The sequence below is a fragment of the Ptychodera flava genome, chromosome 6 (genome assembly GCF_041260155.1).
Source record: "Ptychodera flava strain L36383 chromosome 6, AS_Pfla_20210202, whole genome shotgun sequence".
Taxonomy (NCBI): Eukaryota; Metazoa; Hemichordata; class Enteropneusta; family Ptychoderidae; genus Ptychodera; species Ptychodera flava.
The window spans coordinates 41,012,608-41,029,439 of record NC_091933.1 but is presented as its reverse complement, the minus strand read 5'-3'; the positions used below and the strand labels follow the sequence as shown (position 1 = coordinate 41,029,439).

At 36.7% G+C, this 16,832-nt stretch overlaps 1 protein-coding gene across 2 annotated transcripts in view; it reads left to right on the top strand.

Annotated features, from left to right (window-relative positions):
* The first annotated feature begins 11,184 nt into the window (after nucleotides 1–11,184).
* The window catches only part of LOC139135807 (sacsin-like), a 28,577-nt gene continuing 22,929 nt past the window's right edge, over nucleotides 11,185–16,832 (top strand). For both annotated transcript variants that reach the window (XM_070703535.1, XM_070703534.1), the window contains exon 1: nucleotides 11,185–11,416. In XM_070703535.1, the coding sequence (XP_070559636.1) occupies nucleotides 11,401–11,416 (16 nt within the window). In that variant the 5' untranslated portion in view covers nucleotides 11,185–11,400. The remainder of the gene's footprint in view (nucleotides 11,417–16,832) is intronic.

Below are 16,832 nucleotides of genomic sequence, written 5' to 3'. Positions count from 1 at the left end.
CACCAAATATGTCAGTGTGAAATGATTGTGTTGTTATTGGGCAAATTCGTTTGCATATGTTACAGCAGTATGTGTTTTTTACATTCCATGATATTCTTTATGCAAAGATTGCAACATTCAAGGGGAAACATTCTCTGCCAATTTATTTGTTGTCTCAAGTGACACAGAACTACTGACAACTACACTGACAACTTTTGGGCCTAAACGGTGTCAAATGCCACCACATTATATATATATATATATATATATATATATATATATATATATATATATATATATATATATATATATATATATATATATATATATATATATATATATATATATCTGCCTCACGAGAGCTACCAAAAGAACTGAGAATTGAAAGTAAATGGACACCACCTACGGGCAGAGATCCCATGCTGGACAAATACTGTGAAATTCAATTGGATGAGATTTTACAGTATAATCCCACAGGTAAAAGTAAATGTTCTAAACGCAATGACAATATCACAACTGAACAAAGAAAAGAAATCAATAAGCTTAGAAATGACCAGTCTATATATATCAGTAAGATAGATAAGGGTGGTTCAGTTATTGTATGGAATAGACAGAATTATATTGAAGTCATGAAGGAACATCTATCAGATACAAAATTTTACAAAAAGATGAGTACAGATTTTACACCCACAGTTCATGCGAAAATTGTTCAACAAGCAGATAAAATGCATCACAATTCTACAATTTCAGATACAGAGAAGTTAGCTATTTGCCACAAAGATAACATTAAAACTCCTTATATTCACGGGCTTGCTAAATGGCATAAATTGAAAAATCCAGACATCACGGTTGATGTTAAACCACCCATACGAGCAATAATCTCACAGATTAATAGTCCAACTCGTAGAGCCTCGATCTGGCTTCACTATCAACTCATGAATATCGTGCCAATATACTGTGTAGAGTTGGTTAAGGATTCCACCGATTTTCTGAATCGTTTGCACCATTATAATGCATCACAGCTGTCAAACTTGCCAGACAATACCATTCTATTTAATCTTGAAGTGGTGAGCCTCTATCCTAATATTACCCGTAAAGAAGGATTAGAAGCATTAAAACATGCTTTCAAAACCTGCTCTACTTTAAATGAAAAAAACATCAATGATATCATTGATCTAGCAGATATCATCCTTCAAAATAACTACTTTGAATTCTGTGAAGAGTACTACCTTCAAACACATGGTACATCTATGGGTACTCCCTTTGCACCCATGTATGCTAACAAATTTATGAGCTGGTTTTGGAGAAAAACAAGTGTTTATAAAGATCAAGCAGACTTTCTTAAACGTTTCATTGATGATCTGTACGGTATTTGGACACTTGGTGAAATTAGACTCCAAACCTATCACACTTTCCTCAATAGCATTCACCCGTCAATCAAATTTACTTTAGAATACGGAACAAAAATGCAACATTTTCTGGATATTTCCACCAGCCTAATTAATTCAGGAGTAGAGACAGATCTATATATTAAACCAACCGATAGCAGTAGATATCTGCCTCCATCCTCTTTTCACCCCAAGCATATATTCAACACCATTATCTACAGTGGTACTATCAGATTGAGACGTATTTGTTCCCTAGAAAAATGGTTTGATCAGCGAATAGAAGAGTTTCAAGATAAATTGGTTAAATCAGGATATAATAAAAATAAGATAATTGAATCATAGAGAAGGTTCGTAATAAACCTAGGACACATTTTCTTCAATATAACAAACCTAAGACAACAAAGAGAGTAGCATGGGTCAGTGACTTTCATCCTCTGCGTCCAAATATAAAAGAAATGGCCAAAAAACACCAAGATATATTAAAAATTTCCAAAAGAATGCGTGAAGTCGTGCCTCACCCACCTCTTATTTCACAAAGACTGTGCGCAAACCTTGGCCAACTCATTGTTAGACATAAATTAGCATTGAAACGTAGTGACGATAATATAAATTACGGTTCAGGACCATGTGGAGATAGTAAATGTAAAATAATGTGTTCACATATGGTAAACCAGATATGAACTGAATATGCTCACGTGTTTTACAACAGGTTCATTAATAGTAGTACGCTTCACAGAACAATAAGATATATATATGTTATCACTAAATGAAGCAGGTTTTTTTCAACATCGCACAGTACTCTCAGATTTTAATCACTAATTACAAAACTTTATTTAATATGCAAATGAGCTGTTAATTAACTTGACACTGCTCAATGCTTCATGGGACAATTAGATATCCATCAGATCAACATTTGTAGCACGTTTTATTTAATTTAGTGCAGTAATTTTAGAGTAATGTCACTAATTACAAAGTTCATTAAATATGCAAATAATCCCTATATTAACTTGACACTGTTCAATGATTCAAAGCACAATTAAATATTTATCAAATCAATATCTGTAGCAAGTTTCACAAAATTTGGTGCCGTAATTTCAGAGTTATATACCTAATTACAAAGTTTATTAAATATGCAAATGGACCCTTAATTAACTTTACACTACTAAATGCTTTACAACACAGTTAGATATCTGTCAGATCATTACATGCAGCAGTTTTCATCACATTTGATGCAGTTATTTCGGAGTAATATGACTACTTATAAAACTTAATGAAATATGCAAATGAGCTAATTATTAACTTGACACTGTTCAATGCTTCTCAGTACCATTAGATATTTATCAGATCAACATCTGTAGCAAGTTTCATCAAATTAAACGCTGTAATTTTGGAGTAATATCACTAATTACAAAGTTCATTAAATATGCAAATAAACCCTTAATTAAGTTCACACAAGTAAATGCTCTACACCACAATTAGATATCTGTCGGATCAGTATCTGCAGCAGATTTCATAACATTTGGTGCAGTTATTTTGGAGTTATACCACTAATTACAAAACTTCATAAAATATGCAAATGACCTATTCGTTAACTTGGCACTGCCAAATGCTTCTCAGTACAATTAGATATTTATCAAAACAATATCTGTACCCAATTTCAAAGACTTGGGTTCCGTAATTTCAGAGTTATATACCTAATTACAAAATTCATTAAATATGCAAATGAACCCTTAATTAATTTCACACTACTGAATGCTTTACACTACAGTTAGATATCAGTCAGATCAGTATCTGCAGCAGATTTCATCACATTTGGTGAAGTTATATCGAAGTTGTATGACTAATTACAAAACTTCATAAAATATGCAAATAACCTATTTATTAACTAGACACTGTCCAATGCTTCTAAGTATAATGAGATATATATCAGATCAATATTTGTTGCAAGTATCATCAAGTTTGGTGAAGGAATTTCAGAGTTATCTCATTGATAACAAAAGTTCATTAAATATGCAAATGAGAAGGTAACTGACATGACACTCACAGTATCATCATAATGTTCTGAGATTGTCATCTGTGAAAAGTTTCATGAAATTTTGTGCAGTATTTCTTGATATATATCTACACTGTCATTACCGTCTCCATAGGGAAACCATTGTACGGAAATAAACGATATTGCATAACTTCATTAATATGCAAGCCACACTAACCAAAATCTAATCAGTTCTTGCAAGTAGCATATGGTACCTGTGTACCAAATCTGATTTGAATCCGTTCAGACGTTTTTGAGTTATCGTGTAAACAGACAGACAGACACACACACACACACACTAACACACACACACACACACACACACACACACACACACACACACACACACACGGACAGACAGACAGACATCGCTATGACAATAGCCCACGTGTTTACACACGTGAGCTAAAAAGGACAAAATGACTTATATCCATAATGGAAAAATATTTCAAATAAAAGGGAATTATAATTGTAACACTGAGAATGTTATATACTGTATCTACTGTGATAAATGCATGTGTCAATATGTTGGACAAACCAAGAATAAAATTAGATATAGAATGGCTGGACACAGGAGTATGATTAAATCTAATAAGTCTGACCCTAATAACCCTGCAATGTTCGTGAGCCAACATTTTAATTCATATAACCACTCCGTCAAAAATATGAAAGTTGTAATTCTCGAAAAAGTACACAAAGATGACAAATTCTCCAGAGATTTCACAGAGTCCAAGTGGATATTTCAACTCAACACAATGTATCCTCAAGGTTTGAACAAAGAGACATCACAAAAATTCTAGATGTGTAAGCAGATTTTACAGCTCTTTCTTCATTTCATTTTGACGATTTTTAGTAGGCATCACTCTTTCAGCAGTATTCACTTTTAGTTTTCTTTGTAACTGTTCTTGTTTGATGTATTGTAGAATTTCAGTTGTTACATAATGTCCTTGGATGTACGCTACTGTCCACGGTTTATAATTTCACCTGTTTGAGCTGTATTTTTAGAGTCGGATATTTTTAGTACGTCATTTCTGTGTGGTTTGCACTGCCACCTTTCCTACACTTTAATATGCAAATGTCTTTCAAGTATAAATAAGCCTTGACGTTGTTTTGAAACAATACCCACACTTTGACCATTCGACTTCTGGGTTCGAAGGAAAGCGGGGCAGTTTTCTGCTCGCCTTTTTTTGTAAGTTGGCGCCAATTTTTATTTTTAACTTTTACACGTTTTCCAGTCTCTTTATGATTCAATCCTTTAAACATGTGTATTTTACTTTAAGTTTGTCGTTGTTATTTTATTTCAGATTGTTTTAACCTTGATAAAGTGGGATTACTCCCACGAAACGTCGGTGTAGTAAATTTTATAAATGAAGAGCTTGGTGTCCTGAGTTGGTGCGTCTTGACCTGCTTTGTTCTATATATATATATATATATATATATATATATATATATATATATATATATATATATATATATATATATATATATATATATGGGTGTGTGTGTGTGTGTGTGTGTGTGTGTGTGTGTGTGTGTGTGCCATTCCATCGGCCCGTGCATAGATTTTGTTCCAGTCGTAACTTAAAAACCATTGGATACGATACAATTTGATACAGTAGCGCTCGTAGTTAGGGGAATTACGAGTTGAGGTACCAGTCTGGATCGTGATGTTTTCAGTAAGTGAAGCCGACACGCCAATATGTAGATTGTGGCACAACTTTAGATCTTTAAATAAGATGGCAAGCATAGAGGGCCGCCTACCTGTCCCTCCCCAGGGGTGGGTAGGTTTTTTGTCGTATTGCTAATAAACGTTTTATCACTATGCTGCATCTACTGTGAAGAGTTTGATTGCCTAATGTGCCAAAGCAAGCAAAGGTAAATTAATAATCTGTGGATGCTGTCATCAGATAACAGAAGTTATACCTTGCTGGCGCGTTCGTTCTTGACTTTGTCAAAGTTAAACAAACATAATTCATGCATACAATATACACCAAGAACTTGAGAAATGAAGTAAGCACCAACAAAAATAAGTAAACAATAGAATAAATGTATTGACACATACAAAAATGACAGATTTGTATGACATATATGGCAAAAAATATTCAACGTAGGAAATTACTCTCGTGGTCACATGTCACCAGGCTAAAAAATGATCCTTCATAAAATACTGGTATACACTCGAAAATAACCGAAAAACTACAATGTACGAACAAAAATATGCCAAAAAATACACCGACATAAAAAGAAGGGCAGACATCAATCCATTCACTCACTAGGATCTCTATTGCATTTAAAACCATTTTGTACTCATTTTCGGTTTGTTGTTTGTTCTTCTACTAATACTGCAAGTGATGACATTGGTAATTGACATATGACGTTGGTATTGACATCGTAGGAAGCAGCTTTTAGGTGGCAATTGATTTCTCTATTTTTCAGTTTCTTTATTTCTTCATTTCGCTATTTTGCCATTTCGCCAATTATCATTAGCCAGCAGTGAATACATTAGGTATTGAAATGTAACGTTAGGACTACCCCACCTTTCAGTTCGCAGGGCTTTCCGTGTCTCCTCTGACGCGTCGTGACGTGGAACGTAAAACATCAGTCTGATACGGCACGTTAACGTCATCAATTGTTGTTTATTTCCGATTTTGATGTCATCTTGCATTTAACGATCAAATCCATCTTTTTCACTTCAATCAAAATTTACCGATATAAAGCGAAACATATTACTAGTACATATGAATTTATTAACGTTCCTTTATTTCAGATCTAAAGAGAGTTACAGGACAGGTTGTTGTAGAAAATTAAAAGTTGATGTTTACAATCTGTTGTATTTCGCGCTACTTCGTCGTTCCTGTTCACGTCAGCCATGTTTCAGCAAGAGTTATTAAAGTGAATTCAAACTTACAATATTGTCCGTGTAATAATTATCCACCAGAACACCGGGACGGTGACCAGAATAAGTAAATTGGCTCCATTCCTTTTCTGAACTGCGATAAATTGCGCTGAAATACCTGTTTAGACTGTATACACTCGACACGATGCGATGGACGACGTGATCAGCTGTTGTAAACAAACATGTATCAACGCACTCAGACCAGCGGCAGAATATAAAAACATAGTCCCTTCGAAAGACTGACAAAAACTAATAAAATTTCTTTATTTTTAGGGAGCATTCGTTATTTACGGGGAGGGGGGTTGGTGGAAATCAGGGGGGGTTGACTTTTACAAAACCGCTTTTTATGGGGGGGTCAAATTTTACAATCAATGATTGAAGGGGGGGGGGTCAAATTTTACAAAGGTTTGTATTGAGTTATGGAAAACAAAAGTGACTTTGGAATTTCACCGAAATATTGCTTGTGTAACCGATGTTTCGAGACGGCAGAATAATAACCGACCGAAGCTCAGCCAAATTTATTTCTCTAGCAGGGCCAACAAGTCCGAGACTGGCGTTAACCTCTCTAGAGCAGCAACAGAGCATGTAGCCCTGTGTACAGGTCTGTGTGTTCCTGGCGTATACGGCCTCCACCACAGCCCGGCCTGCAACGGTCTGTGGAGATAACTGGGGTCTCTGCAGCGAGATTCATGGGTAAACAACTTGTCGAGTATGTTATGTTTCAGAAAATGAGCGGTTTTGGACGTTAGGAGAAGTCAATCGCATCTTTTCTGGGATTGGTTAGGAGGTAAAGGTAGGCAGGGAAAGGATTTTGCCCCAATAGAGGAGAATTTCGGCCAAAAAGACCCTTTAGTCTTCATTGCGGTCCAGATCCAGGCCGCAGAGACCTCAAGTCTGTTCAAAGACCATTGCAGGGTTTTGGTAGAGGCCGTACTATGCTGGGAACACACGTGCACACACCTGTACGCAGGGCTACACGGCATGGGGCATGAAATGAGGAACCAACACACAGTCATATAATGTAACAAACAACTTCTGTATATTACTATTATATTGTGTCAAATATCGGGGTCTACATATAAAATAGTAAAACCGTACTTCAAAACTATAAATATTACTCCATGGTAACAGTAACCGTACTGATCGAACTCCCGACGGCAGGAGTCGAACACACTTTCAGAACAAAACTCTGTTCAAACCCTTTCTAAATGCTTAACAATTTCTATGGAAAACTTAACGTTACCGCAGAGGTACCTCAGACTTGACCACGGGGCTTGGAAACACAAATAGTTCACACGCGACTTTAACTAATGTTCGATGATGAGCACAATTGTAAGTCCCGTGTAATGTCTGCACATGAAAGTCGGCGACAACACACGCAATTCACTGCTAAGCAGCGTCCAGTTCAGCTACCACGGGAGCACCCATCTTAGATCTTTTGTTTACTTCCAGTCGGGACATGCCGAACTAATCTGAAGTCTTCCTCTGCTAACTCCGCGCATCGACAAAAGTTCAGTGGAACGATCATAAATAATGTTCTCATGACAATCTCAGACATCTGACTGAACTCATAAACGGAATAAAGTTCACAGTTAACACACAATTTGCTGCAGAAAGATCAGCTTTCAACTTGTGGTGATATTATCATCTTAGCGTGCCAGTGCGTATATTGCAATTATACGGCACGGCTTTCACTTGTGTGAGCAATGTTCGTTCCATCGACTAAAGTAGAGGATGGCGTAGGGTTTAAATAAACAGTCCGATCCGCATAAAATTCGATCTCTGCCACTCACCAGTTTCATTACATATCTGCTGACTTGAGTAAGACTCAAAATAGAGAAATATCTGACTTAAAAAGCACACGCTGATACTCAAACCTTCCAGTGCCAGTGCAGCATGCAACGTAAAACACTCTCTGGAAAGTTCCCGTCTTGGACTCCCTAGGTATACAGTGATAACACACAAGAACTCCCAGGCAAAATAGAAAATACACAGGTCCTCCATACATAATCTATGAGAAGCTATGAATAATTTCTTTTAAATACAAAACTAGCTAAATCTGTGTATTTATAGACTCTTGATTATTGATATTAATGTACTTGATAAGACTAGGGTAGTTACCAGTGCATGTTTGAGCAAGAAATTTGATTTTGGAATTTCATCGAATTGTTAATTCACTATCTTGTCAGAGGAAACTATGAATAATTTTTTTCCATTACAAAACTAGTTAAATCTGTGTATTTATGTACGCTTGATTATTGATATTAATTTACTTGATTAGACTAGGGTGGTAACAAGTGGATGTTTGTGCAAGAAATTTGATTTTGGAATGTCACCGAAATGTTGATTCACTATCTTGTCTATATGAAAACTATGAATAATTTTTTTCCAATATAAAACTAGGTAAATCTGTGTATTTATGTACTCTTGATTATTGATATTAGTGTACTTGATTAGACTAGAGCGATTACAAGTTCATGTGTGTGCAAAAAAATTTGATTTTGGCATTTCACCAAAAATGTTGATTCTCTAGTATGTGAGGAAACTTTTTCAGCCCGGGGCCACAGGGTGCGAAGGGTTAATGAATCAAATCTGATGAAATTTTTTTTTCATGGGGGGGGGGTCACATTTTACAATTGATGAATTGAGGGGGGGTCAAATTTTAGAAATTTGATTTGGAGGGGGGTCGCTTTTTACGTTTCATTTGTCGCTCAAATTCCACCAACCCCCCCCTCCCCGTAAATAACGAATGCTCCCTTAATTACCTTTTACATAAATATACGGTCATGGACATATGATAAAAAATCTTATCAACAGGCTGAAAACATTTATCAGGAGGCTAGTTAAGGCAGCGACCTTTGGTCGCTGCGGCCGATGATCGAAGGTCATCGTATGTGATCAGTATGGTATAACAACACCGGAGTAAAATTTGTTGACCCAAACTTGGAGTCGGAGACGCTGAAGCCACGCTTAAAAGCGGAGACTGTACAGCCACAGTCACCATGAGTACGGCATGAAACAAATTAGAAACGGGAAAAAGTCCAACATTTTTTCAACCTCGTATTGAACGTTAAAAATATGAGTATTTTATGACTCATTCGACTCACTATTCAAGATAAAATACCGTTTAGCAAATTTGCTTTACCCTTGGTGACTGATCGTTTCTCTCGCTGCTCAATCGCCAGAAATGACTACATAAGCGTTCTCCACCATATACACATGTACTAGCCTCATGGCATTGTACGGTTCATTCAGTTGACTTCGTAAATCCGAGATTGCGACTACGTAAACGTCCGTACTCCATTGTAAATCCTTATCGTGGTATAAATTCTTGACTTTCAAGAAATTTGAAACAATTAAAAATTACCTCTTTTCTTTCCTCTGAAGTAAGTCAGCGAGGCAAGTTCGCGGTATAGATTCATCCTTAATTGAAGCATAGATCACATTTTCACATGTAACACTTTATAATTCTGTGTAAAAGCCGATCATAAATGGTAAAAGTAACGACTGGTGTTTGATTTCAACCGGCGATCGTTCCGTTTTCTATGTAAACGCCGATCATAAGGGTGAAAGAAGTGATATCGATATATGTTTTCAACCGGCGATCCTCCGTTGTCAGGCGGCGAAAAATCGCCGCCTGACGGCTGTTAATGAAAGCCCGGAGTTCATTATTTTGTGAATCAACCTCCCCCGTCCCTAATTAGTCTGTAGGTTGGTCTGTTTGGGTTTGCATTTTTACTTTAGAGGCTTGTTTTGGGTCCCTTTGATCATTTTCCCGGTTTGGATCCGTCGAGTTCGCTCCGTTTGGATCTGTTTAGCTCCGTCCAACTTTCGGAGACACCCGGGCCCGTGACGCGTCACCTATGCCACGGCACATGCACACTGCCATAGACTGTGAAAGCAAGGGTACTCAGTTCAGACCTCGGGAGAATACCTATGATGCTCACCCCTGGGATACTCTTGATATTCGACAAACTTGTGGAATTTTCACCTTTATTCTGTTGCATGTGAAGGTTTTCCTAAAGCATGGGACATTTGCTTTGATCGACCCCATGTTTAGACTTTTTGCGGATGAAAAATCGACCAATGTTTAGGATTTTTTTCGTGAAAAGAAACCCATTCGGGCGGCACATACCCCGTACACCTTTTCTATGGGAGTACCCCCGGGGCGTTCACCAATATGAATGGTAATATCCCCGGGGTAATATATTTGGCTGTTGGGCGCACATCAATGGCTATCAGCTTTGACTGTAATTCACACGGCAAAATATGAAAGCCCTAGACGACCCATACCGACCCGCATGGTTCTATAACAAAGCAATTGTCCCATGCTTTAAGAACGCCTTCGCATACAACAGAATATAGGTGAAAATTTCCGAAATCTGTCAAGCATAACAATGGGTCATTTTTTAAATATTTATGAGTAGATGTTTTGTACTCGGGCGGCACCCCCCATATGAAAATATCAAGTGTAACCCCAGGGCTTTGTAAGGGCATCCTGTCAGTAGTCTATTGCCAACGTATGAACGAAGAACATGTTATGGCAGGAGGCCAATACGACTATTCTTCTATGGCGGCAAAATATTTAGCTGTGTACTATTCAGCTATGTCAGTCATTGCTTTTAAAAGTTTTTAATCGACAAGAGTACATTTACTCTGACATATGATGATTTTTTCACTTCCAAATTTATCATTAATGAAACAGTGTTCTTCTTTCACTTTGTTCTTGTGACTCATACAATTCTATCGTCGCTGTTCGCCGAAATGTTATACACGAGCTTTCAGAGAAATCATGCATAAATAAAACTCACATGACATTTAAATGGTATATCATTGGTTGACTCACATCGCTATGTTGGGTTGATACATTAATACAGCATTGTCCAGTCTTCACAAGCGTCGTTTCACCCACCCACCACGGTCACTCCACAAACCGTGCGCACACATAAGATTGCAGTAAGCTCTAGAGTTAGCCTACCTAATCAGGAAAAATCACAGTCGCACATTGATATTAGAATGACCGAGAATTACTTCCGCCGACGATCCTGCAGCCGTATGTGTTAGAGGCAAGGGGACTGGATAGAAGGCGGAACTTAAAATACAATATGGAGGCTTTACCAGGTGAGTAGTTAGCATGTAAAGTGAAACTAGTAAATCATTTTTAAATCTTAAAAAAGCAGCTCAAATTCTTTATTTCTATTCGATGAATTTGAAACCATTTATCACTGCAGAACAACAAGTAGCAATTGCGTTTTTGCTAGACTTCTAAATTAAGGGAGTCTGATTCATATATTCTATTTTAACGTACTTTCTGTTCATTCTGTTCGTATGTCATCCTTTATATATTTTCCACATATAAACTCTTTCATTCAACGCCACCGCAAGTGAAGCCATGCATGACAGCATTCTTCTGCTTTATGACATTAGCCGCATTTCTGTGTCTGCTTAATTCGAAACGTGATGCAATATATATTCTGGCGTATTCCTTATTCCTTGTGACAATAGAGGCAAACGCCGATATGTTAGGGAGCCGTCATTATTTACTTTCTGGGGGTCGGAGGAATCAGAGGGGGTCACACAAAGAACGGGTGTTGCTCAAAATGTGGAAAGAAAGAAGGGGCGTCACTCAATTTTTGGTGCAAAGTGAATTGAAACACCTCTCAGATTGCACCATTCCACACATTACTTTCTCAAAATTTTCGATGCGAGAGGGGGGACACCCTTCTCGTGCTCTCCCCTTGGCGTGTTCTAACAATTTTACTTAGTAACAATACATATTGAAAACACCTCTCACATTGCACCAGACTGCACCATTGCACACATCAATTTCTCAAAATTTCATGCAAGAGTAGGGGGAACCCCTTCAGTACTCCCCCAGCCTGCCATATGTTTTCCCCCTGTAATTTCAAATTCTGCCCTGTCAGATATCTTAGTGAAAACCCAGTCATTATACCCATCCCAAAGTAAACAATTCAATACTATATGGTTTTATACTGGTATCAATGTTCCACTCTGAGCTTGTGTATAACATATATTTCGAAGGGACTAAGCCTTTCTTCTTCATTGGGTCTACTACAGTTACTGATATTGATATACTCTTATACATTATTAACAATTGGATACTAGTGATAGCGTGAGCTTTTATATGTACATTTTCATGCGACTTTAAATATCATTTTGTTGGTTTCACCTTTTTCAACTGTCATAAGATAACCGATGATAATCTAACAGGGCAGTGCAAGCGGAATAGCAGGATTTGAAAGGTTTTGCGATTGCTGAATTTTCGTAAATTTTACAAATGCATTTATCGAAATTTTACTTTTTTAAGTGGAGGGGGTATCAGTCAAAATTTCTGTGTTAGAGAGGGCGGTTACTCAAATTCCTCATGGTTGCCAACCATGAGGAATTTGAGTGGGGGGTTACTCGAAATTTCAGTTTCCGATGGAATTCCTCCGACCCCTCCCCCACGCCGTAAATAATGACGGCTGCCTTACCTCAACATCATCCTGGGCGAGAAATGAAAACAAAAGTATAATCCTTCACTTCTTGGAATAGTCCACATGTACATATCTCTTCAATGTCTTGTTAATTAATTACGTTGTTTTCACTTGACGATTATTTTTAATGATTTTGCTCGCTTTCACTTCACCCAAGTCGCACTGTTGTGAGTAGCGGTTACAATTAAAGGGACATTATCGCTATCTTTTGACTCATTTCCACCAATATTGTTCCAAATGATGTCGTTCGACTTATTGAAAGATGTCTAAAAAATGGTCGACCATAGACAACTTCCATCCAATTTTGCCTACACTGTGTAGAAAAACCTCGGGTCAGAGGTTTTAGGTGGGCTACTGTTAACCCTGACCCGAGTTTTTTTTACAGAGTGTAGGCAAAATTGGATGGAAGTTTTCTATGGTCGACTATTTTTAGACATCTTTCAATAAATCGAACAACATCAGCAACTGCTCGTTTGCAACAATGTTGGTGAAAAAAGGGTCAAAAGATATCGATAATGTCCCTCTAACATCTTGGGAAGCTGCGAGGACTTTAGTCTGACTTGTCAAATTACACGTTACAAAAAAGTGAATAAATTAGTCAGCTTGTCTAATTTCACTGTTAAAATTGCAAGGCCTGATCTAAACATCGCCATATTTTGTGAACATTTTTCCGTCTTCTTCTCGTCTTCTTTTCGTCTTCTACGTTTGACCGTCTGCTTGACAATGTTTCAACTTTAGCAGAGTTGATTTTGTTATGATCGACTCATGTTACCGCTTCGCTGTTAATTCCACCCGACAGTGTTGGCAACACCTCGATTTAGACAATATGTCTGGTTCGTCAAATGCCAATGCTTCAAAGCAAACCACTGTAAGTGCCAATTTACGTATTTAATGAAATTTTCCTAATCTGAACTGACGTGATCAAAGTCGACGAAACTTGTCAATTACATTGGATATCAATTACATTGGATATATATATAATATATTTGAAATTCATTTCGCATTATAACTGTAGCTAATTACTTATTTGCATATTTAACGAGCTTTGCAAATTAGGGATATATCTGGATTGACTTCAAAGTTGATGAAATTTTCTACGTATTGGAGATACTATGATATAACATGATAGAAACTCATTGAGCATTTTCACTTCAGCTTATACTTATTTGCATATTTAACAAACTTTCTTAACTATGGACATATCTGAAGTGACTGTATCAAAGTCTACGAAACTTGCTATGTACTTTAAAGGTACTGTGATATAATATTCATGAAAGGTTTTCAGCAATTTGAGATCAGCTAATTACTAATTTCCATGTTATCGAACTTTACTTAGTAGGAATATATATCTGGATCAGCTTTATCAAAGTTGATGAAACTTGCTGTATACAATAAAAATACCATTATAAAATAATAATGAATGTTGTTCAGCATTTTTGAGATCACCTGATTACTAATGTCATATTCAACGAACTGTCCTAATTAGGAATATATGTCTGAATTGATTTGATCGAAGTTGACAAATTTTGCCATGTACATTGAGGATACTATGAAACAACGTAATGAAAATCAGTAAGCATATTTACTACAGCTAATGACTTATTTGCATATTTGACGAATTTTCCTTATGAGGGACATATCTGAATTGGCTGTATGAAAGTCGACGAAACTTGCTATGTACATTGGAGATATTATGATGTAACATTTTTGAAAGTCATGAAGCATTTTTCCCTCAGCTATTACTAATTTTTTTATTTAATGAATTTTCCTAGTTAGGGATATATATCTGAAATGACTCTATCAAAGTCTACGAAAACTTGCTATGTACACTAGAGACATGATGTAGCATTTTTGAAAGTCATCAAGCCATTTCTACTTCAGCTATTACTAATGTGCATATTTAACGAACTGTCCTGATTAGGAAATATATCCGAATAGACTCGATCAAAATGGAGGTAACCTTGTTTATACATTAGCGATACTATGATACAACATTCATGAAAGTTGTGTTAGAACTTTTGTACTGTCCAAATCAGAGACAAAAGACTGTAAGGACTGAAAAAGTTTGTGAAACTTACTATGTATATTGATGAGACAATTACATTGTATTTTCATGATAGCTGATTTATAATTTGCATATCTAATTAGCTTTCATAATTTGGCATATAAATCTTGAAGGACTTGATCAAAGGCAATACATTTGCGATATAAAGTGGTGATACAGCAGCAGACGGCATTCAAAGAAACTCAATATATTAATTGCCCTTTGGATGATTAATTTGCGGTAAATATTGTTCATGATGTTGATCATAAGAGTTTCAGTGAACAGCTGAATGAAGTTTCAAACTTGTGGAGACAGTCTCAATTTACAGATAACTGCAATACATACTGAAACACGGGGGCATTTTCAGTTCAAATCTGGCTGTTTCACTTTGCATGAGCAGCTGAAACGACAACACCATGAACACAAAGCATCACTCAGCCACATGTTTTGTCTTCATCCAGTCCACCAGCCTTGTACGGTGTTTACTCGCACTGGTCCTGTACAGTCCCCGCTTTCCATTTCATGGGCATTACAGTAATACAATAACTAAATTCATGCACTATTCATGAACTACTCATAAAATACTCGCGAGGGAGCCCACAGACTGTTTTCCTACATAGATAAGGATAATGACCAGGGCCAGCTTCCACTCTCATCTTATCCCACTCCACTTCATAAACTCCTGGTATGATCCAATTCAGTTATTCATATACATCATGATTCCGCATCTCACTATTGACACGTTGAGTCTGCTTCAGCTCCTCCCTGGCCACCTGGATAAGGACACAACACTCTGTGACAGCATATGGGTCCCCCGAGAATTCATAGCAGCTTACTCTCGTTCCAGCTTCCTCCCACTCACCTCATGTCCAGCTTGATATTCCATCCATATGGGGGAACAAAAAATTCTACTCCCTTCAGAAAACACCATAAATGGCTTTTTTCATATCCTAGCCATATCGGTCTCAGCAGGCCATGCAGACGGCCATTCCACACTCACACCTGCTTCAGAGTAACTAAGTCCATGATCCACCTCATCCAACAGTGTTACATGTACTCAGAAACACCATTAACCATCCAACAACACTTCCGATCAATAATCATAAATATCCTACTTCTGTCATGTCGGGTGTCGAAAATTAATGAGTTGACTAGACTGCTGACTTCAGACAATGTGTTCAACCTGATCATCTGATCTACATTGATGGAGTTCCTGTTTATCAGGTCATGTTCTTTAAATATCTTGGTGTAATTTTGATAACAACTTTCATTTTACCATCACACAACAGCTGTTCAAAAATGCCAGCTAAGTTTGCATGCGACCAGGAGATTGCGGTCTTTTCACGCTGATTAAGATCCATTATATAGTCCATGTTGTTGCATTGTGAAAACCTCTTTTGAGTATGGCAAGTCAAACGTTACAAGGTTCCTGAAAAACCTATTTTCTTTTCGTAAAAACTATTTTTCTATTGTAGAAAACCATTGTCTTTTGTAGAAAACCATATTCTTTTTGTAAAAAGCATTTTCTTATTGTAAAGAACTATTGTCTTTTTGTAAAAACCTATTTTCTTTTTGTAATAACCCATTTTCTCTAAACACGATTGGAACTAATTTGGGATAATTGGATCTTCATATTTTTAAAATATCTCAAAAGTGTTAGATGCCCTATAGTTAAATATTGCAATATTACAAATTACTCATTATAACAAGTGTATAACTTTAAAAAAAAGCAGATGAGCTTACATTTGCAGGTTAAACCGACATTACTTCACCATCCAATTATCCCAAATTAGTTCCAATCGTGTTTCTGTGTACAAACCTATTTTCTTTGCGTAAAACCTATTTTCTTTTTGTAAAAAAACATTTATTTTGTTTAAAAAAATTCTTCTTTTAGCAAAAATTTTCTTTTAATTTGTAAAAAACATATTCTTGTTGTAAAACCTATTTTCTTTTTGTTAAAAACATTTCTTTTTGTAAAGACCTATTTTCTGTTAGT